Consider the following 23,865-nt stretch of genomic DNA (forward strand, 5'->3'; position numbering starts at 1 on the left):
AAAGCAGTTTTCTTTTGTTTTTCTGACAAATGAAATTTATTAATAGAAACATGTTATAAGACAAACTTGTTTCAAAAATAGCTTCCAACCCAGTAACCAATTATGTACAGTGGTGGAAATAACATTGGAGGAAGGGTCTTGGCTACTGCTGTGGGCTGTAGTCAGACCAAGAGGAGCTGGTCATGTTAAGGTTTCCATGTGTCATACATGCACCTACCCAGCTTCTTGCAATTAGCCTGGTTTGCTTCTTTTTTGAAAGGCACCTCCTTCACAAAAAAAACAGATGGATTTCCAGATTTAGATGAGGATTGCTGGGAAACCTTTAGCCTTCCCCTTAAGCCTTCAATGTCTTGTGTAGCTGGCTACAAAAAAAAAGGATGTGATGTGAGGCCCTTATTCCTGGCAGAGTCTCAAAATCAGAACTACTGGCTGCTGTCCTAAAAAGCAGCTTTGGTTTAAAAGAGGAGAGAGGAGAGGAAGTGGGGGGGGGTGATTGGATCTGGAACTCATCAAGTGCCAACAAGAAGGGTCTCAAGAGATTTCTTCCACACCAAGGGATGAGTTGGAGTCAGCTGGCATGCTGTGGGGTGGCGGCACTTGAGGAGCTAGAGCACATTGGCTGCAGCTGTTGTGCCCCCACTGGCAAGTCAGGCCTCGGTGCAGAAAGACAGGATCTTGCGGTAGGTGAGTTGGGGGGAATCTGGTCGCCCAGGGAGATGCTGCAACAGAGAGAGCTGGCTCAGAGGACTAATGATGTCAACTGCAGCTATGCTGCCCCAAAGTTTCAATAAGGAGGGTGGCTACTGCCTATACAACGGTAAAGGCGTTGCTTCTTCTTCTTCTGTCTACAAGACAAGGGTTCAAGGGGATGGCAGCGGCTGCAGGTAAGGGATGCAGCAGCAGCTGGCTTTGCAGAGCTCCCTCCTCCCCATACCTCGTCCAGCAAAACTTTGGGAGGGCACAGAAAAAGTGATTCTTCCCTCGGACTCATTACTGGCATTTCCAGTTGAAATTCTGTAGGAAGAGAAACAAGGTTGTATCTGTTGCCACTATCTAGTATGGAAAATCGGAGGGACTGTCCAAAAAAGGACAAACAGCAGCCTTGGTAACCATACAGAATGCCCTGCAAGAACCTACCTGGCAAGGAACTTTGTGCTGGTATCTCTGGGGCTGCATATTTCCATACCTTGAGAGAAGAGTCATCACTGCAGCTATGAAATCTGAGTAAGTGCTGGGTTTGTCCTACTGGTCTCCTGCGTATGGGGATCCGGCTCGGCCGAGGCATCAGTATATCTAGACTGCAAGGAAAATACTTGGTTTGGAAGTTGTGCATCATAGTCAGCCAGTAATAGAGAACCTTGGGAATCCTAAGAGAATGCTGGACAGCACTTAAGAATATGCACAATTTCTAGAATGGTGTTACCTTTCTTGTTTACAGATGACTAATATGAAACTCTTCCAAACCTGGTCCTTCCATGTTGGTAGGCACAAAAGGGGGAAATCATGCAGATCTTTCCACCCCAGTTTATAAAACTACTACTTGTTACCTTCTAAGTTGCTATTACCTAGTAGTTTCTGATAGTTTTTGATTGTTCAACCGTCTTGAAAAGTTCTGCATGGAGAAAGAAAATCCAGTTGGGATATTATCGGCAAGACAAGGATTGTATGTAAAGCCCGTGTATGTCCAATGCTACCATAGTATTGGTACAGCTGATATTGATACGAAATCACTGTGCTAGAGGGGTGTTTTTAAAGTTTGGTAAAGTCAGACAAATAACAGCCCAGTGATTGATCTCTAATGTAAGGAAAGCCCTAGACTAGCAGCCCAGGGCGATGGTATTTACCCATGACAGTCAAGCTTTGTGTATCAATGTAATCACTGCCCTTTACCTGTAGCAAAGCTAGGCCACAAGGTGGAGGCTTCAGCTTCTCGGGGACATGCTCAGTGCTAGCCTTGGCAGTTTTATGTAGGCTGTTGCAGCTGGGTCCTGCATGATCAATGAGAAAAGGTAAATGAGGGAGGTAATACAAGCTTACACTGAACTCCCCAGACTACTTCTTAGTTGTGATTTGACTGGCAATCAGTTGCAGAAAAAGCAATACTAATACCAAAACTCCAGCAGATTTTGCTTCTGTTCGGCGTGTTTGGAGCATTGAGATCCATCATATTTAACAATGATGGAATGATATCCCTATCGGAAACTTGGAGATTTGTTATATCAGATCCCCCAGGATAATATTGGCTTGGCTGTTATTGTTTGAGGCAGAGACTTCAGTCAAGATCCAAAGAGACTGTGATGAGTTTTCACAGAGACTGCTGAAATCAGGACAGCTGCTCACTTCTGACACATTAGTTCACCATGGAACTGCAAACTAGTCAGATGCTATTTGACCTGGCATTTTATGTAATTTTTGCTTATATAATTAGTTTATAATTTGATGTGTTGAACAACAAAAATGAGTAAATTGAATAAATTAGTTTAAGTTGTCGGAAAATATACAAACACGGCCAATGAATATTACAAAGAAAAATATATAAAATTTTTGGCTGGATATTGGATTTCTCATGTTTAATCCTTCCTATTCAGGTGTCAGATTTGATGATTTTATATTTATCTGCAAATAAAGTACTATCAATATTTTTTAAATGTAATGATTAATGCCTATACATATGGAGTCAAGAAATTGGGAGAGATGCTGTATCTTTCTTAGCAGTAAAAAAAATCAATTTCTGGATAGAATCCTTAGAAAGGTTGAAGATAGAAGCAGATTTGAATAAATCTTATTTTCAGTTAAACCAGAATAAATCCAGAAGTTCAGTATTGTATTTTAAAAAGCAGAGGCTCATGGATGATTTGCTTGTTTCTTTTTCTCAAATTCTTGAGTCTTTGATATAGCTTATCACACCTCCATCACTGATTGGATCTAATTTGGTTTGTCTATATATTACTGCTACCATGTGAACTGATGCAGATTTGGCTCAAACAAATCTTTTCCCCCTCCACTTTTTCCTTCCCTTCCAAGACTTTTAATTGTTTGAGGTTAAATACATATATTACTCATTCTGAGTTGTGTTCTATAAGCAAAAACCTATTTGGGAAAGCCTTACATTTCTTCCAAATGACACAGTGTAAGTTGAATAAATAAAACTGTCCTGGCAGCATATAGTGAACTTTTTAAAATCAATGTTGCTTTTACCCACCATTAAAATCACAGGGATGTTTGTTCCAGTTTAATTGCAAGTAGAAAAACCATTTGAAAACAGCATTCAGCAACTTCTGCTCAAGAATAACACCCTTCTCTATCTGAATGTTTTTCTTTGATTGGAACAACTTGAGTGGGAAGAAGGCGAATAGGCCTCTGTAAATGGAATGGTTTGCACTGCTCCAACTCCAGTGTCAAATATCTCTCATCATCAAATTACTTAGTGTCAGTAAACTTTTTTTCCCAACCAACCTTTCAACAAAAAATAATGCTTACACTTTAATTACTCAGGTAATTAGGTGCAACTAACATCTAGAAGGAACAGGTCAACAGTATGTGACCTGTTACATTACTTACATCTCTTCTGCTGGCATACTCCAATAGTCAATTTAATTTCTGCTGTAGAGGCACTCTGGCAAAGGGGCATACAAACCTGGTATGCTGATAGTAGTTGGAAGGGAGCAGGAGCCTAGGCTGGGAGCCAGCTGGAGATGAGAGGTGTTTCTGGTGGAACAAGGGAGAGAGGGTGCCTGGATGCTGCTCACAGCAGCTCGTAGCAAAGTCTGGTGCTGATGGCGTCTCTTCTCCTGAACTCGAGGTTCTAAGTAGGATGAGGGACAAGCAAAATGCCAGCTCTGAAAGGTCTTGGTATCACCATCCCTTAGGTTCTACTTATTCCTTTACAGACATTACCTACGCATTGTCCCTCAGTGAAAGAAGCTTATCTACAGTAGCACAGGAAGATGAGAGGACTCTGTTACTTTCTTTTCAACTAAGGCCAATTCCATTGTTTCAGAGTGTGTTGTACTATGGACCAGCTGTCCTCAACCTTTGTGGAACCAGGAACCGGTTTCATGGAAGACAAATTTTCCATGCAAATGATTTTGCATGCAACTTAGATCTCGTGCATGCGCAGGTGAAGCTTTGCTTACCTGTTGCTTGCGTGGACCAATTCCTAACAGGCCACAGACCGGTACTGGTCCGCAGTCCTGGGATTGGGGATCCCTATTATAGACACTATGACAAAAAGGAGAACTGTATTGCATACTTAGTGCTACTGCAACCCATGGAAAATATAGCTGCAATGTGTGTATGTGCATGGGCACATGCCCAGACTAATGTACAAGATTAGGACAGGCTGTCCTGATATTTTCAGGAACAAGACAGAATAACCCAAGGTATTGCTGGAAAAGTCAAGTTTCAGAAAAGCTGACATTTCATCCTTGCAAGGATATCAATTTCTTCTGCCCTCCGCCACATGCGGAGATTGGTGCTTATATTGTACTGCAGAGTCTGGGGAGTCTGTGGACCATCTTCACCCTACATTATAAAGTCAGCAGGGTGTTGCTTGGGGAAGGGAGTCAGTTATAGAAGGTACAGACATATTTGCTGAGAGACACAAAATGTAAGTTTATATATATTCACTGATTCCTTCCTCCTTAAGACCTGTCAAATGTTGACATTTTTCTTATGCAGCAGTAGCAAGTAAAGATGCCAAGAAAGTAGAATTGCTGAGTATTTGTCCTCTCTGTCTAAGCTTTACCAACACAGAATTTAACTGACACAATGATGAATTCACACAACATGCTCAACACTGTTACCAAAGTAACCCATCCTCTGGATTCACTTCATACACTAAACTGCAAATTATCTATGGCTATATTGTCAATGCCAGGTAGAATAATATTTATATACTCAAATATTTGTTTTCACCCAAGAAAAACAACAATCATGAGTGTGGTATTCATCCACTGACTAGGTCACATTGGATCTTACCTGATTTCATATTAATGGGGCTATTTGTAAACATCTAGTATGATACAGCTTGCTACCCCTTACTATATATATTAGGTGGGGATTTAGAGCTGAAGAATTCAGACTCAGGTCCTTGCTTTATGAATAAATACTCTTGATGAACTTAGTTTAATAAGTTGTACTAGGGACAAAATTAATTGGCATAGACACTACCCTAAAGCTTCTCAGTAGAGTGAAATCAATCAATACACAACAGCAGCCTGAAGGGTTGGAACAGAATATATCTCATGAGAGGTTGAAAAGAGGAGGCTCCAGAATCTTTTTTGAAGTACCCAACATATTGCTAGAGAACACCATTGTCCTGCAGCTGTTTCATGAGGCAGCAGTTCACAACTCATCAAGTGACATCTCTGTCCAGTGCTATATGCAAGTATCACAGAGGCCATCTGAAGTCTGTGAAAGGTGAAAGGGGGCTTGGACTGACACAGGGGAAACTGGTGCAAGATTCTCGTACGTGTTTATTTCAAAAATTAAGAAGAAATAACGTTCTTTTAAGGCTGCCTCTTTCCACAGCACATCCATTCCCAGATCCATCTGAATGCTCCCAGCACAGATTCGTTAGGCAGCTTACCTCGCACAAGGGCCAGCACCCTTGAGGCACCTTTCCGAGGGCTCTGCCCCAACCCCCCTGAGGAGGCAGGGGTGTGAGAGGAGCTGAAGGTGAAGCTGGGTGAGATCTTGACCTGAGAGGTAGCTTGTTGATTGACGCTACCATTACTGAAGCTTCTGGCTCGGCAGAGAGAATTCTCTGAGCTGGAAGCAGAAATCCCACTGGGAGAAAATATAACAGAAAAGAATCAGAGACAGAGCAGGTCTTTCCACAATGCCCCTGCAAGTTATTTTTTTTGCATCTGAGATAGACCTTATTCTAAAGTAGTCCTTCTGAAACCTTTTGCATGGTGCTTAAGCACAATATCTTAGTTCCCATATACAACTGTAACTGGTAACTATTGCTCTCCTGCTCACCTCCTTTCTCTTTTCTTTCCTTCTGAAAGGACTTTAAACCTGCCTCTTAACCCAGGCACTGGGATAAGAGCTTAAGGGCAGTTGTTAGGGCCACCCTGGGAGGTTGATTTTTAGTTTTTATATATTCCTATGGTTTTATTATGAGCTGCCTAGAGCTGTTGTAAGATGACCAGACATATAAACCTAAACAAAATTAACATAAATTCTCTCAGCCCAATTCATCTCATAGGTTGTGGGGAAAATAGGAAGCAGAAGGAATATTAAATATGCTCATCACCTTGCTTCCCCCCGCACCCCCAATTCTGTAATCTCTTAATTCAGGGTAGAGTCAGAGCGACTGAATGGGACCAAAAAGAGCTAAACATAAAATAAACATACAATACTAGCTAGTTTGATGTGTGGTTATAGATACCAGGCTAGAAACTGGGAGACTGGATTCTAGTCCCCCTTAGGTCCAAAGCTAGCTATACAATTGGGGTGGTCACTCAATTTCAGTCCTAAGAAGGTGAGGGCAAACCACTTCCAAAAAGTATTGCCAATAAAGTTCAGGGACTTGTCCAGGCCATCACCAGGAGTCAAAAGGAATCAGATACAAAATTCAAAGCAGCATATCTGTTAACATAGGATAAATTTGCTGTGTTTCTTAAATGTGGTTCCATTGCTAAAAACTGTATTGCAGTGTTCTCTCCAGTGTACGTATTAGAAGAAAATAACAAAGATCACATATAATCCTTTCCTAAAACAATATAAGAGAAAATAGTACTAGAACAAAATGCCATTTCTTTGTTCTTAGGCCCTTTTCTCTGAAACCTGAATGGAATTATTCTTAAGTTAGAGGAGGAGGCATTCTTCCAAATAGAATATCAAACAGTGACGATTTTAGGTTTATCATTTAACTTTTTCAGGTCCCCTTTTTAGAATGTTAGCCTTTCTTCTATTCTCTTTCAGCCATAAGTATCAGGACTTCAAGGTAATATGTGCAATTTCAAAAACCACAAACACCTCTTCTCTCAAAGATTATTTAAAAAAAAACTTTTGTGACAAAATAATCTACAGGTAAAAAGATGCTATTATTAGTCCTAATAATAGGGACTATTATTAGGGAAGGGTATAATAACCCTCCAGAACGCAGGTATTTTATGCAGGCAGATATACTTTCTATGCAGCAAAGCTGCAAATGAAGAGACTGCGGCAGTCAGGACAAAAGTCAGGGAAAGATTTGTGGAAAACAATCCTGAATTCCCACAGAAAGTCCTTTGTCTGTCCCAGCTGAATTTCCTATGAGCTTTACTTTTTTCACTGAACCTACATCCCCATCTGGTCACGTACTTGCCCCCCTTGGGTGGGGTTTTGGCACCCTTCCTCTTGGAGTAGCCTGTCACTCCTCTCATGCTGCGCACGTGTTTCAGCATCCAGGCACGCAGATTGCTAAGGCAACTGTGTTCAGAGAGGACAATCCGAGGCCAGGGGTTGCATTCTGCCATATCCAGTGCTGCGATTGCTAAAGCCCTTCCAACCTGTATATGGAGGATGGCAGTAGATTGTTAAAATTCATGCCTTATTCATGTTTTTCTGCTTCTTTTTAAATCTAGCGCAGGATTCAACAAAAATAAACCAGAAAGCCCCCCACTGTAAACAATTGTTAAGTATACCCCTATAAATAAAGGGTGATGAGCTTTATCAAAGGCCTCAAACATGGTATAATCAGATGTGCTTCCTATACTTATATCATGTTGATCAACGAGCTAAGAAGAGAAAACAATACTGAGGCTTCCTGTCGCTGGCATCAATTAAGCTGAAAATAAGGCCAGCCAATCTCCAACTTAGCAGGTTCTTTGTGTCCCAATTCCATGATTCCAAATTTCTTTTTGTGTACTGCATGTTTGGCTTATATGTTTCAGAGAATACACAAAAGCAGAAACTTGGGAGAAAAGACCCAGAATGTTGGGTAGAACATTTTAACAGATACAGCATGATCCCTGTGCTGTCCACTGTAACTCAGCTTGCCACTTGATAAAGGCATGCCATTGCTCAATTTCCCCAAATTTAAGGTAAAGGTAAGGGTTTCCCCTTTCCAGTCATGTCCGACTCTAGAGGGCAATGCTCATCTCTCAGCTGAAGTAGCTAGCATTGTCTGAAGACATTTCCATAGCCATGTGGCCAGCATGACTATACGGGGAGATGCCTGGAATGCTGTTATCTTCTCACCAAAGTGGTACTTATTTATCTATTTGCATCTGCATGCTTTTGAACTACAAGGTGGGCAGGAACTGGGGCAAGTAATGTCACGTGGCACTTAGGTCTCGAACCTGGACTGTCAGGTTTCCAGCTGACAAGATCAGTGTCTTTAACTGCTGAGCCATTGTTATGCTTGCCTGAGAATGGATAACACCAAAGTAAATCACTTTACATTTTGCAGCAGCAGTAAATCAAAATAAATCATTTGCATCTGAGCAATGTTCCATCACCTGCCAGCATTCAAGGAGATCTCACAATGAGTTTAGGATGATCAATGCCTGCCAGATAAATGATTTTTCATGTGGCGCTACTTTTCAGTCTGTGATGTGCAATTTGTTGGCATCCAAGAAAGAACAGTATCTAAGTAGGCATTTAGTAAACTTATTCCTGAATCTGAAGGGCCAGAACAAGAAAGTCTAAAAAACACATCCTTGGCACAGCTCCCTGAAATGCTGGGAAACTTCTAACGCTTTTGCCATATAAGAATTTGCCATTTGGCCAACTTTAGAGCCCCATAATCCAAAGGCTACAGATGCTTTCTTCTGAATTAATCATGGTATGAGGAGTTGTCCATTTGTTTAGGGTTTGAGCAAGATAAGAGTGAGGACATCACACCCCCTTGCATATAGACTAAATAAATAGTCCTGAAGGCTCTTTGCAAATACTAATTCTACTTCTCCCTGGATAAGAGGATGTTTCCTAGTATAGGAGTGTAGACTACTCTTCCACACGTCCTGGAACATGGTGACTTAATCTGACACTGAATCTGGGGTGGGGGTTGGGATCGCCTGAGATACCTGCTCAAACAGCTCCACAGTGTATTTGGATGGGAATGTTGGGAGAGGAGGAGGCGTTGCCCGCCCATTATCGTGACATGCTGCTGGAACAGTATTGACTGATCTTCCTGTGTTGTAATTGCATTCCAATGTGTAACTGGGAAACAAATGAAAAGGTTACCAATGTTAATGCAAATTATGAACTAATATGACACATTCTGTTAACCTCTGATAGGTAACTTCATGATGAAAGGTTTTAATACACTGAATTCATAATTTTTTTCTCCCAAAAGATGTTCCCATAGAGACCTTTTCATCAATAGCATGATTGGCAAAAAATATAGCTGGTGTTTTTATTCAACTATGCATTGGTAAAAAGATAGATTCAGGCACCAAATAATATTATGGTTTACTGTTAAAGACTCTTGACATCAGAAATGGAACATTCTGCTTGCTCTAATTAGCTAAAGCATCCTTTTCTCTGCATAGAACAATGGATTGAACTGGATGATCTTTGCAATATCTTCCAATTTTGTGATTCCCCAAAGAAGCCAACTTTGTTTTATTCTCTGTATTGTCTCTTCCATACACTTGAAATAGCATTCAAGCAATAGGAGGAAAAGGCAAAGACCTTTAAGGGGCCCCAGTGGTTTTTCTTCAACTGTTCTCTTTGCAGTGAATTTTAATCATTGCTGAAATCCAAGCTCTGATTTGGGTAGGTAATTATTAGTGGTTAATTCAGCTAGATCAGGGGTGTCAAACTTGTGGCCCACAATCCGGATGCGTTACGCGCAGGCCACGCCCATCCCCAAAGGGGAAAAAAGTCACATCACATGATGATGATATGATGATGCAAGTTTGACACCCCTGAGCTAGACTGAGCGTTCCCATGGTTGTTGCTTAACCTTCTTTTTCTGTATTCCTCTTCCCAGTAAGCTTCTTTTTTATAACTACGGTAAATATTTGGCTTCACTAACTTTAAAAAAAAACCATAAATTTTCTTTAACCTTTCTCATCTGCAGATCACAATGCTGTATAGCTACCACTTGCACGTAGCACTGATTTGTTAAATTCTCTGTCTTCTGGCTTTCTCAAAGTTGGGCCTAAGAGAGGTCCTAGGTGGAAAAACTAAGAACACCCCAGATAGACAAATCAGAATATATTGGAAAAGTCAATTTAACTGGTAGCAACCTATTATATAACACTCTTTTACAGGAAACTTTTAAGGAGCCTGGCTGAGAATTCTGAGAGTGGAAGTATTAAAGTTGCCAAGTTTGAAATCATTGTAACAACCAAAATGCTAATGAAAAGACCCATGTTATTCCTAGATGAAAAAGAGATATGTTGGTAGCACCAAAAGGATCAACTTGTATCATCCTAAACAATAACATATGCCTCTGCTCAAATATGGATTCCTGTCATATTTTATTAGTCAGAACTTATGTTTTATACAAAGCCAAGTGTTCATACAACTCGTAGCTTTCCTCTGAAGGCCAACTATTTAGCACTGGGAAATTCACTCCATGGAATCCTGGCAGGATTCCCTAATAAGCTTCCTCTCAACAGTTACTCCACTTGTGGGAATTTCTTCTCTCTGGCTTCAATTTGATCTACCAGATTCTTAAGGTGGCAGGAACTTTGTAGATATTGGAGGTGGGAGAAAAGGAACAGACCTACAGAACCAACGGCTGTGATCATGAAGCAGTATCTCATTGAAGCACATACCTGTGAATGATGCCTGAGGCCTTGTAAATGGCCACACGTCCACTACCCTCTTTTGATTGTCCATCCCGCTTGTCTTTAGCATACATATTCTTCTCTGAAAAGTTGCACCCCGTGAAATCAAAATGAGCAGAGTTCAAGGAGATGAGCTTAGGAAACAGCATATTTTCAACCTGTAAAAGCAATTAAGAAACTGGAGACTCAAAAGCTCTTCCTATTTCGACATGCTATAGAAACAGGCAGTTTTGCTTCTTGTCAGAGACACTGGCCGGGAAGCAACGATCTAGCCAAACTAATTGAAAACAGTAATAAAGAGATTCAGCCTACTAGAGAAAGCAATTCTTGGTGATTAGGTTTAACAATTAAACAGAACAAACACAGTACATGAAATGCTGAGGAGACTGTCTACCATGGTCAAACAACATCATCAGCATGGAAGTTATAAAAGAAAACAACACACATAGAAACTTGACATCATCTTTTGGTCTGAAAGGCACCTGAACAAAATATTTAGCACTTTAGTCAGAGAATCTCAGTTGAGTCTTTCATAACCTTCCAAACCCAGTCCTACAAATAAGTTAAGCAGAGAGAAAAGCAAGAAGCGTACATAAAAACATCCCCTTTGTTTTGTCCCTGAAGCCACTTCATCTCTATCTGTAACATCCTTAAGTAAGTTTAAACTCATCTCAGAGGAGCAAATATGGGACTATTTTTATCTGCCTCTAATCCCTTCTGCCCTGGCCTTTGGGATTATACAAGCCCAATTTTGCCTGTGTTGTCCAGGGCATTGCTAGAGGGGCCAAGTAAGTCTCACCTGGCAGGTCTCATCAGAAATGTTGTTCCCATACATGAAACAGCCACGCTTAGAGGCATGTCCGTGCAGATCAACATAGTAAGCCAGACCACTCTGTTGAGGTGGGATGGTTTCTGGGGCTGGTGGTGGAGGATTCTCAACATCATTCTCACAGTGTTCAGATAAGAGTCCTTTTGAAAGGATCCAGACATCATTGCTTCCTGGTACCTCTGAAGCCTCAAGGTCCTGAGATGAGGTGATGCAGGAATCTCTGGAACAGTTGCGAATGTTGTTTGTTTTCTCCAGCTCAGAAAGAGGGATATCTTCGCCATGAGAACATTTGCGGGTACAACGATGATTGGCTACTTTTGTGTTGAGGGGAGGGACATAGGTTCGCCAATCAGGAGAACCAGGCTGCATCCGGCTGTGAACATGGTGATAGAGCATGACAGCCTTGGCCCCATACACAGGAGGATGCAGCTCTGCATCAGGGTTCAAATACTGACGATTCAAATTAACTCCTCGAGCGTCTGTCCTGTGGAAAGCAAAATAAATCATGATGAATGGGACTGAATCTTTAACACAGCTACACAAATGTATGTATGTATGTATGTGTGTGTGTGTGTGTGTATGTATGTATGTATGTATGTATGTATGTATGTATGTATGTATTTCCTTCTTTTATTATTTTTACAAATAACTCAAGGTGGCAAACAAATTGAGACATTCCTCCACTTGTGAAGGAAGGGAAAATGCAACTATTGTCTTGTGCATAATATACAGCCAATGTTGCCAGGTCTCACATTTTTTATAGACTGCTCACTTAAATTTTTATCCTAGATTAAGCAGCCCTTGTCCCCTCCACATATGGAGCTAGCAGGCAATTATAATGTATTTGTGAAACAGAACAGACATTGCTGACCATCAAACTATCCTAGTCAATGTTTTCTGTTCTAATGAACAGTGGCTAGGCAGCCTCACAGACTCAAGAGATTTGGACTGGGTGTTGTTTTGAGAGCAGAACAGGTTGATAAACTCAATGATCTCATATGAACATTTAGAAGTCTTAGATCTTAATCTACTACAATTCCCTTATAACTGGAGGAGGGCAAGGAGGAAAAACAATGATCTACTCTCCCTCCATACCTATTGGCCTAAGCCTGTTGCTGTTTCTCAACCTCCAAGCAATAGTAATCTGCTGTAGAAGCTAAATGTGGATAGATTACAATCAGCCACAAGGAACCAGAGCTTTTTCCTGTCCCAGAGCCATTCTCCAAAGCCTAAATGTCTGCAGGATATTTACCGATAGTGTCCTCGCATCACTCCATCTGGATTTAGCATAGGGATGAGCTTAAAGACAAACATACGACGCAGCATTTGGGCCCGAGGATCCTCCTCTCTCAGTATGAATTCCAGGAATCCATTGAACACAAAGCTAGAGGGTGTTTCCCCAGGATGTACTCTGCTGCTCAGAAAGAATACCTAACACAGGGTGAGAGGGTCAGGAAGAGGAGAAATGCAAAAGTATTAGTGATTTTTTCAAAACTAAAAGCTTTCTAGCTTTCCTTAGAGACCACAAGCCCTGCAAATATTTTTGTTTCCCATTTATTTGACATCATACTTATTATAGCAGTATACAGTACTGCTTTAGTGTTAAGTGTCACAGCACAGAAAATAAAAAGAGAGAACTCCTATCTTCAGGATCACCCTAAAATACAAATAGAAGAGAGAAGCAAAAGGAAATATTTGAACCCTAAAGATATTGGGAAAATCATTTGAGAAGGATGAAGTTTTCAAAAACAGGCATTGCTAAAAACAAATAGAAACTCTCAGACCACCAGAAGAACAAAGAATATGAAAGAGAAACAAAAGAGAAATAATTACTAAGATTTTTTCAATAAGAGGCAATTAGAGCAGAAAAAAGCAATGTGAAATATGAAAAATCAGAAAAAAAAATCAGATGAAATCATAGAGGAAGAGCAACAACATGAGGAAGCAAACTAAGGGGAAGGGTTACATTATCTTGATTGATGTGGATGAAGCTGTTAATATCAGAAGACTCTTGATGGTTTATTCCCCATTGAAATGAGGGATGGGCAGTCACAATTGCCTTCCTATCTCATCCATAGCAATTGTAGACCTACAGCTCTTTCTGAATAACCTATTACATTACAGCCAGTTCAGCATCTTCTATAGCAGCATATTCTACATCTCACATGCATCAACTAACTTACTCTCTTTCCCACAAAACAGTGTGGTCGGGGTGTGTTCTTGTCTGGGAATAACTTCTCCAGTCGAGCCTCCCGCGTCTCCTGCATGCCGTGACATGATGTGATAGTGAGCAAGTCCACACGTAGCTTATCCAGGGAATAGCACAACAATTCCCGATGATAATAGATGGCATCCAGATAGCTGGAGATTAAAAGAATAGGAAGGCCGTTTCAGTGTAGTGTGGTTTCTAATTTACTCCAAGAGCACCACCCTTTTGTTCTGTCAAAGGATCCTCATACTGGCTTCTGCCTCCTCCCCAAAAAGAACTTCACAAAAGTCCCCCCCCCCCCAATAATCTTCTTTTAAGGATTTTACATTGGAAGAGAGAGGAAGGGACTTCTTGAGAATTCTCTCTATTGCCAATTTTCATTCCTCATCTTTGTCCGTTTTTCTGTTGGACTTTGATCCAAGAATCATTCCAACACTCAAGTGGAACTATTTTAGCTATCTGGGCCAACTTATTATCCTTTTGCAATAAAGAGCCATTCCCGCACTCTTCTACTGGGTGTCCTGAAAACTGACATGAAGTAGAAGGCCAGAGGAACTTTCTGGTAGCCTCAGCCTTTCGATGGGCCCTCATTTTGAGATAAGCTTATTTCTAGAAGAGATGAGAGAGGGGGAAACTGGCCATTTAGATCTTGAAAAATTATCCCAAAGCATATCAATTTTTTTTCACAAAAGCTTCCTGGGGGCCCGATGAAAAACCTTGCCCATCAGCTACCTCCCACTTGAGATCACCTAGGCCTGGCAAGGGAATCAAAGCAGTCACTTACGGTGTATCCCTGGGTGGGGCCGCCTCCTTTTTCCCTTTTCCACGTCCTCCTCTAGAGTACTTTCTTGCTCTGTGGGTGGTGGAGCGCGGCTTCCCCTCAGCTTTTCTAGAGTCTGCGCCTGCCCTCCGACTAATTGTGCCATAATGTTGGACACTAGTTTAGATGGGCAAAGAAGGGTCTAGCTAAGTTTTTCTTTTCCACTTCTCCAGACCATTCCCCCAGCCAAGTCCTCTTTATTAATTCAATTTCATCATCCCAGCTTCTTTGAATAAACAAGCCCATTTGTTTCCAAAGAGACAGAGAAATAAGAAAAACCAAGTAAAAAGCAAGACTTTTATGAAAATGTGTTGGAAAGAATAAGGTTAATATGGTGAGGAATTTCTTTCCATTTAGATATTTCATTTTCTTTATCCCCCTTGTTAGAGAACCAGTGTAGGATCACAGAGATTTTTAATTGGACTCTGAAAGAGCTATTTTTGCTTTTTTATCATTGCCATAGCTGCAGGTACATTCAACAATAGGAGACAATAATGATTAAGTAACCAGTAAGAACACAATCTCATCATGCTCCAGAGGAATTCCTGATTGTCATGTATTTACTTTAAAACATTTATACCTATTCTTTACTTAATAGTATCCACATTATCCTACAAAAAACAAAGCAGTAAATTATAATAAAACTATTTTAATGTAACAGGCAACAGAGGGGGAAATGATCACAGTAGAAAGTAATGCAGATAAAACACAGAAGAGTAAAACTCTTCTCCAGCAAAATGTTTTGAAACGAATATGTTTTAATGCCAAGAAAAAGAGAAGGGACCAAATGGAACTCTTTGAGAAAAAGTTGTAAATTTGTAAAACATTCCTTGGTACAAAGATGGGAGAAAACCCAATGAACAGCAGAACACCCATTCTGTCCAATAAGAAAGAGGGTGTTCTAAGAAGGGGCTTCTTCCACCAAGGGCATGAATATTTTGGGGCTGGGCTCTCACAACACATTTTATTTGGTCACTAAGTTAACCCATTTTTGGGATTTCCGGGATAAACTGACACACTGAACTAAATGGACTACAATAGCAATAAACAGATTAAAATGAAATAAGTTTAGCATGTACAAATTCAACCACTAGCTTTTTAAATGATCTGGCTGGAGGTATTGTTCTTTGTATACAGCTGATAATTACATATGAATCTGATCTCCATACCTTTTCTGTAATAAAGCTTCATTTCTGACTAGAATCTGTATTGTATTTAATTTGAATTGAATGCTTTATTGGCCAAGTGTGATCAGACACACAAGGAAGTTGTCTCTGATACAGATGCACTTTGTGTACTTACAAGGCAACAGATAATAATAATAATAATAATAATAATAATAATAATAATAATGGTTAGATGCTTGGTTGATACCTAGGACGCTGGTAACAACCCGTATCAACCATTAGCACCAGTCACTGATATTTGTGATACATTTTTAAATGTTCAGTTGACTGAATTTCATGTTTAATGAAAAGAGACAATAAAAACAATAATAATAACAACAACAATAAAAGGGGGAAGTAGAGAATAATAAAAGGAATAAATAATAACACTACTGCCACACTCTATGGGACACACACTCTACGTAGAGAAGAGATGGCCCTGCTTCTATAACTGGCTTTTATAATAACTAGGACTTTTAATACTGATGATCCAAGCCATGAGATGCTTTTGCATAAATAAGATGCCACATTAGACCCTTAGCAACTCCAATAGGACTGGAAAAATCAGTCTCAAACCATTTGGAACATTCCCACTCACTGTATCTAACACCAAACTGGAGACACCTTTGGTTAGATTCAAGAGAGGCACTTTTTGATATTCATGTGAGCAGAAAAATACTCTTAATTTACAAACTACTACTAGATTAACTAGAAGCATATTCACAAAAGTACTTTCCAGGTGGCTCTTGATGGCTTTTTTTGAGAGCTAAATGAGAGCAAGGATATTCCAAACCAAGCAACACTGTGGTTTCCTGTATTATAAGCAGCGGTGGGTTTCTACCGGTTCTGTCCACTTCTGTAGAACCGGTAGCTCTGAAGAACAGCAGACATAGAACCGGTTCTATGTCTGCTGACGTTTTTGCTCACCCGCCCGCCCGGGCTCTTACCTGACCTTTATTTCCTGCTTTTTCAACTTCAGCTGCCAAGTGAGGCACAGCTGCAGTTAAAAAAGCAGGAAAAAAGGGCTTTTTCAAAGGCTGCTTCTCCAAATGCAGCGCTGCTCAGCTGTCCAGGCACCAGGCTGATGACGATTTACAGGCGATTTACAGGCACACGCACAGCGTGCAGGGAAGCACATCGTGAATCACCGAACCTTGTAAATCATCGAACCAGTAGTTAACCCTGTCGGATCCCACCCGATTATAAGGTGATGTCCATTTCTGATATTTTGTATTAATTATTTCTTTTTGATATCCCTGCATATTTGAGTTTAGGTTCTGGGTTTAAGAAGAATTACTGTAATAGACTTATTTTGTTCTAATGGAAGGGAAATAGAAAAAAGCTTAACATTCGGTATCTAGTTGTTTATTCAATTGATAAACATCATTAGAACTGCCTTCACACACACAATCTAAGAGATATGAATAATTGATGTAACACCTAAAATAGAGTCTATAACAACTCTTGGCTCTTTTGCTTGGGGATCCATTTTTATGCATACTAGAAACCCACAACAGTAAATAAATATGAGGTGGAAAAGTTTGCTCCACCATCCTCAAACCTAAGCTTGGTGATCAAGCTCTAGCACTATTACAGAGGAAGATTTGAACGTCACCAAGACCCAGTATGAACAGAACAATGTTACCCCTTCTGTTCCCAAATGGTTCCTTCCTCCTTGTTGTTTACACAGGTAACTCCAGGTAAACAACCATTTGTATATATGCTTAATATACAAAGTATTTCTCCTAGCTGATTCTACAGGATAGGAAGGGAATGGTAGCAGTGTATCAAAACTAGAATTACCTGCTAGGAGAGAGATGTCTGCACTCTGCAAAGTGGGCATCCAACTGTGTCAGCATGTCCTGGCATTCTGTGTATGAGAAGGGATAGCAGAAGGCAAAGTATGTGGTGGCTCCTCGACAATCCAGGAATCGATGTACAAAAGATAGGACAAACTGAGTCTCCGCCATCTGCAAGAGTTAAAATGCCCAAGAGTGATTTCCAACATAGGTTGAAACATTACAGACAACTTAGGACACAAATAGACACAATGTTCTTCCCAGCCTGCTGCAATTCTTGTTTGCACAAGATCCTTCGTTTTTTAGTATTGCCTGGATCAGATGTTCAGCTCTGCCAGATATATCACTGCCTTTATCATCTTTACTGTCACAACGCAACCCACCTGTTATGATATGTTAGGCAAATAAGCCTAAAATATTGTTTGCCCCATGATGTTAAAATAAGAATCTAGAAAAACTGTGATATGTAGACTAAATTATTTATTCTTTTGGGCAGTGTGAGCACATGAATGAAGGCAAATGTTCATGTCCCAGCATAATGTTGCAGGATCCAATCTGAGTTGATCACTGGGACCAGAGATTTAGTTTTTTGAGCTTTTGGATTCATGCTGGAGTCCATCCTCAGGGAACGTCTCTCTCATCAGAATATGTGCTTTGGGCTATTCTATGTATAGTATTTATGTAGTGCCTGATTATGTGTGGCTTCTAAAGTAATGATCAGAATAGGCTTCTAAACTAAAGGATCTCAGATGATAGATTCAACTCTGCTATTGCTGGCTACACACAACTAGGTACCACATAAATTCTATGCATAGGAAAGTCCAAAGCACACATTCTGATGAAGGAGAAGTTCCCTGAGGATGGGGTCCAGCATGAGTCTGAAAGCTCAGAAGACTAAACCTCTGCTCCCAGTGACTGACCCAGATTGGATCCTGCAGTGTAAGCACACATGCATTTTCTTATATTGTTAAGTAGTAAGAAGAATCATATATGCATGCATCTGTGACTCAGCCAAACAGCCTGAAATTAAACCAAGCTGATATTGGATCCTGGAGATAGAAGAGGAGAGAATAAATTTAGTATATTCCAACTTTTCGAAACATGGAAGAAACAGTCCAATAGAAACACAAAGCAGATAATATCAGGACCTCTTAATCAGCACTCAAGGCTCCCCTTTCTGATGATTAGATACTGCCTTTGCTATTCCTCTTTTATGAAGCCCAAAGTTGGTTCAAATAAATTCACTTTTTCATCCACTCCCATATTTAAGTAAGTCAGGTTCATGTCATATGTTGTTTCTGGAGGCTATCAGGATACAATAGTACATATAAGCCCAACCTCAGCACATCTTTCCTCAAAATACATGTTATGCAGATACCTCATAGGCAGGTCGCTCACGAATGCGTTCCCAACGGGGTTTGGCAGGTACTGTCTTGACTAAAGGTGTCATTCCCTGGGAATAAAGTTTGGTCTGCTTATTCATATTCACAATATGAATCTTGATTAACTTGCCAGGCATTCCTCCCCTCACACTAAAATAAAACCAGGATCTGGGGAAGAAGACAGGGGAAAGACAAAGAAGAGTTAGATAACAGCACCCATCATTTACATTTCAGATCCCAGAAATTGCATTTCTGCCCAGAAAGATCAGGCACACTTGGAATTGGGAACTGTCCTTTTCACAGATGACCTCCATTCCTTTTCTGTTTAAAGAATAAAGTACAGTATATCCAACTGAAAGTCATAACAACCTGTATTTTCCTTTTCTCTGGTATTTTTCTATGCCTATTTTAAATTATGACACCCTTGAAGTAAGATTTTGTTATACTGTATGTATATACGTATAATATATACATGTACATATGTGTGTCTCTGTGCATAACTATATTTATTAATATATAAATCAAATTAAAAGTTATAACTTCTGGTTTCTGTTCAGAATAGGCTTCTAAAGTAATGATCTTAGATAATAGGTACAACTCTGCTATTACTAAATGGAAAAGGACAGAAAGCTTGTGCGATAAAAAGGGTTAGGAATGGCTTCCTCGACAGATCCATTCCTATAATCAGTAGATATAATAGAAAAATGGATGTGGTTTCAATGCTCCTTTTACCTGTTCCCATTTTCATATTCTGTGTCACCACAATCTGGCTTGGTCCACACATTGAATTCATAGTCTGCAGAGGGGAGGGAGTTGCCAAACACCATTGAGGCAGAAGAAGTATTGATGCTGCCACTGCCATTTAAGCTGTTGTCACCATCACCTTCCTGGTGTTCCACCTTCTCAACATTAGCCAAATTGCCAGAGTCAAATTTGGAGCTGAACAATAGGCCACCACAGCGTATTTCCATCGTAATCCCGGTGACCAGAGTGGTTTCATTCTCCTACAATATGATGTCTGAAGTACTTCCTAAAGAACAAAATGGAATGACCACATTTTTACTTAAAATTCCTCTTTACCTTTACCTAATCATATCACACTGATAAGCACACACATGCAAAAACTTTTCAGTCAATACCAACTGAGCCCAAGTTTATAAAAACAAACTACTGGATCACCAAACCTATATTCTGAACTTCCTATAAGAATATAATTCAAATTCCTTCATGTGGAAACATTTAACAATTTCTCATTCAATTCAGACTACCAACATCATTTTTGCCAAGCCCAGTACTGAAAGTTGGCCCCAAATCTGCCGGATTTCAGCAGCTTGAATATCATCGAAATGTCTGCAGTCAAAGAGGATATCCTACTTGAGACATAGCTGTCCACAAGCAGCACGGATCAAATTGATGCAAGTTATACTACTTGATTTAACTGGCTGTCAGGTTCCAGATCCCTTTATACAGTGCTAGCTTTAAATTCAACGTTATTTGTGAAGAGGGCTTTGGTCTGGAGAATTCAAGAAATACCTAAATTATAATAACTACAGAAATATCATGCCTAGATTGATATTTGGCACATTTGGAGTAAAGGGCAACACAAACCTATCAAACTGAAGTAAGTATATTTAGAGAAGTTTGCAATATTTGCGGTTTTTTACTTTACAAAAAAAGCAAATAAGGGGAATGTGGTAGTTTAAGAAAATGTTCTTAAGACATTTTTCTCACTCTTTCACAGAGAGCCAGTAGAATGTAGTGATGAAAATGTTGGACTGGCACTTGGGAAGACACATTTGGGACAATCACAATTTTTGAGCGCAATCTCACTAGGTTGCTGGGGGTGGTGGTAGTGTTGAAATTAAAAGGGGGAAATGCTACATGTACACCTTAAGCTTTCAAATGAAATGCAGGTATAAAATTAAGCAACAATTTTATTAAAAAACTGATAAATTCCTTGTGTGTCCAATCACACTTGGCCAATAAAGAATCCTATCCTATCCTATCCTATCCTATTCAAATGCACAAAATTAAAAGTACAATAATTGCTGATCCAGTACCCCAGCCAGACTAAGTCACACCTGCTGAAGTATGTTTAACTTGATTTCATACAACATAGTATGCAATACATTATCCTGTAGTTTTGAGTAATATCAAAGCTCAGTTCACTCCTTGCATCAAGCCATAGTGTTAATTGTGTGGACCAGGCACAATATTACTCTGGATACTCTTGATTGGGAGATATGAGAGGCTACTATTGTTTATTTATTTTATTTTATTTTATTTTATTTGATTTGTCAATCGCTTACAAGATAATAGATATAAGTATAAACACGAATAAGAATACAGGAAATACGTAGGAATAAATGGGGACAATAGGACAGGGACGGTAGGCACGATGGTGCACTTATGCACGCCCCTTACAGACCTCTTAGGAATGGGGTGAGGTCAGTAGTAGATAGTTTGAGGTTAAAGAAGTGGGGGTTTGAGGATGTAACAACAGAATCCGGTAGTGCATTCCAGGCACTGACCACTCTGTTGCTGTGCTCATATCGGGACACGCCATTCCTGAAGAATGTTTCTATAGTAAAAAAACAAACTACACAACGGATATCGCAGAGTAAAAGGCTGTAAAAATAACAAAGTCTGAGCATGTTTTTAATCAGAATGGGAGGAGACAGATTAATTCGTAGGGCTATTACTATCTTTTGCCTAATGGCTCAGTGGATACCTGAGCGTCACGCCCCCTCCATTTCCTTCCCGTTCGTAGGGGCCGCCTGCCACATGGAGTCAGAAGTCAGCCAAGTAGACACAGAAGGGCCATTATTTTACTGTCCCCTTTATCCGTCCCCCTTTCCGGAACCGAAGCTTCGATGGAGAGGCAACGGAGGGAAGGTCCATACACTCCTATTTTTTTAAATTTTATATATTGGACACACACAGGTGAGAACAAGAGAGTAAAACGGATGCAACTATCGCCCCAGCGCACCCCACTCTCCTCCCTTCTCCCCTCAAATCCACCAACCTGCTCCCGTCGCCACCGCCAGGGGCACCGGCCTAGGCCAGCCCTACCTTCGGTTGCCCAGGCAACAACAACACTTTTTATCATAGGCTATGTTTCTTTAGCTGGTGCAATCCAGCTCCCTATTGGTCCGCTGTACCTCTCCATAGCAACACGATGCACCATTGGCTAGCCGCGTCCCTTCCATGGTGACATGGTTGCTATGGTAGCCGACGGGACGGGAGCGCCGCCAATTAGTTTTCTTTGTAAAGTGGGTGACCCGAGGCCATTGGCCAATCTCACGAGTGGGCGTGGCTACGGGTACGTCTTCTTACTTCTCTCTGCTTTGTGAGGCGCTTTTTCAAGGAAGGCTTAAATAGCGGGGCTTTGCCGGGAACGGAGTCGGAAGGGAATTTCTGCTGCTCCCAGCCCGCAGGGACCGCGGTGTGCAGAGTGAGAGATGATGCCAATGAAGTGAAAAATATTTCAGCGGCCGGGGCGACAGGCCAAACAGATCAAATCAGTCGGCCGTTGAAAAGCGTCCCTGTCGCGGCCTCAGCAAAGCCGTTCGGTTGTTCCCCTCAGCGGCTCAGTTGCACCTCACTTCCTTGGGAGGTGCGCAGTGTGATGCAGTAGGAACGCAACGGAGCGTCTTCCGCTCCACTCGGAGAGTCCTAAAGGCAGAGCGAGGTTTTTTTTTTTTTTGCTTCAGCAGAAACAAGCCCCGAGGGATTTACCTCCTGGGTCACTCAAGGAAGATGTCAAGGGTTTAAAAATTTTAAAAGTTGCCTCAGGCTGCAATCCTCCTTCGCTTTGCCTTCTGAAAAGTCGCTGGTCCTTCCCGTTCTGTGCGCCGGATGTGTGCCTTAGAGCTGATTTTTCCATAGCCTCGTCCTCGAAAAGCGTTGTCCCTTTGGGAACTGGATTGAAGGACCGTAAAAAGCTAAAAAAAGATTTTACACCATTAATAAGCGGAAGCCGTTGCCTTAAAACACCAGACCTTGAGGCGATTTTTTTTGGGGGGGAATAGGGGCTTCCTTTTAAACAGTATCAAAATTGGAAGTGGAGGATGCGGGCATCGATCCCGCTACCTCTCGCATGCTAAGCGAGCGCTCTACCATTTGAGCTAATCCCCCTGTTATAATGTCCTTTTTTTTTTCTCTTGCTAAGAAACTATAATCATGAAACTTTCATTGTAAGATTCTTTTTTTATATAGAATTCAGAATTACGATTTAGCTGGAGAGAGTTTTGTTTCTTTTTGGAGATCTATAATTAAGCTACTTCAAGTAGCAGAAAAGGAAGGTATTGCCAATATTTGGAGTCTGGAGGCAAGTAGCACAAATATTTCTCACATAGATGAGCCAAAACTGTACATTTAGGAAGAGCTCTACAAGACTGCACATTGCGATACTCAAGTAAGGAAACTGCAAGAACTCAAACTGCAAGACTACTTGCATCCAGAAAACAACAAAAGTAATGATCTGTGATGAAAAGATTGCACTTTGTGCACTGAGGCTACAGTAGCTGACCTGCAAATAGCTGAATAATTACTAGATGGCAGCAAAACAATATAGAAAACTGATGCCGTCCATCATGCAGATTCCTGCAGCTTATACATGGCAGAGTAGCTGTTGTTTGCTAGAATTGGGAGATGGATGGGATGAATTCCAGAAGGCTTTAGACTAGTCAAAAGGAGGGCTGTGAAAATATTTACAGACCCCTCACATCCTGGACATAAACTGTTTCAACTCTTCAACTCCTCAAAACGACGCTATAGAGCACTGCACACCAGAACTAGACACAAGAACAGTTTTTTTCCAAATGTCATCACTCTGCTAAACAAATAATTCCCTCAACACTGTCAAACTATTTACTAAGTCTGCATTACTATTACTATTAATCCTCCCTTCTTTTCACCCATC

General features: G+C 40.7%; 1 protein-coding gene and 1 non-coding gene across 15 annotated transcripts; both read right to left on the bottom strand.

Annotated features, from left to right (window-relative positions):
* Positions 1–7: 7 nt before the first annotated feature.
* On the bottom strand, positions 8–22,016 carry AGBL5 (AGBL carboxypeptidase 5). 14 transcript variants are annotated; one of them, XM_026671572.2, is made up of 18 exons: positions 21,967–22,016; positions 19,674–19,971; positions 18,938–19,109; positions 17,564–17,730; positions 14,559–14,711; positions 13,749–13,926; positions 12,818–12,996; positions 11,536–12,049; positions 10,725–10,894; positions 9,021–9,156; positions 7,315–7,502; positions 5,591–5,790; positions 3,638–3,805; positions 1,891–1,988; positions 1,566–1,612; positions 1,138–1,298; positions 935–1,014; positions 8–719 (listed from the first exon to the last, which is right to left on the bottom strand). In XM_026671572.2, exons 2-18 carry the CDS (start codon positions 19,910–19,912, stop codon positions 648–650), a joined length of 2,922 nt encoding a protein of 973 aa, XP_026527357.2. In that variant the 5' UTR covers positions 19,913–19,971; positions 21,967–22,016; the 3' UTR covers positions 8–647. The 14 variants fall into 14 exon arrangements, with proteins under 14 accessions (XP_026527357.2, XP_087815450.1, XP_087815423.1 ...); XM_087959324.1 differs by lacking the exon at positions 14,559–14,711 and adding an exon at positions 21,673–21,848; XM_087959297.1 differs by lacking the exon at positions 21,967–22,016 and adding an exon at positions 21,673–21,848.
* Positions 22,017–23,005: 989 nt separating this feature from the next.
* TRNAA-AGC (transfer RNA alanine (anticodon AGC)) lies at positions 23,006–23,078 on the bottom strand. Its single transcript has one exon. It is a non-coding gene; the product is annotated as a tRNA-Ala (tRNA).
* Between the last annotated feature and the right edge of the window lie 787 nt (positions 23,079–23,865).

The sequence above is a fragment of the Notechis scutatus genome, chromosome 1 (assembly GCF_049901735.1).
Source record: "Notechis scutatus isolate UNSWTSFEM ecotype Mainland chromosome 1, rNotScu1.2, whole genome shotgun sequence".
NCBI lineage: Eukaryota > Metazoa > Chordata > Lepidosauria > Squamata > Elapidae > Notechis > Notechis scutatus.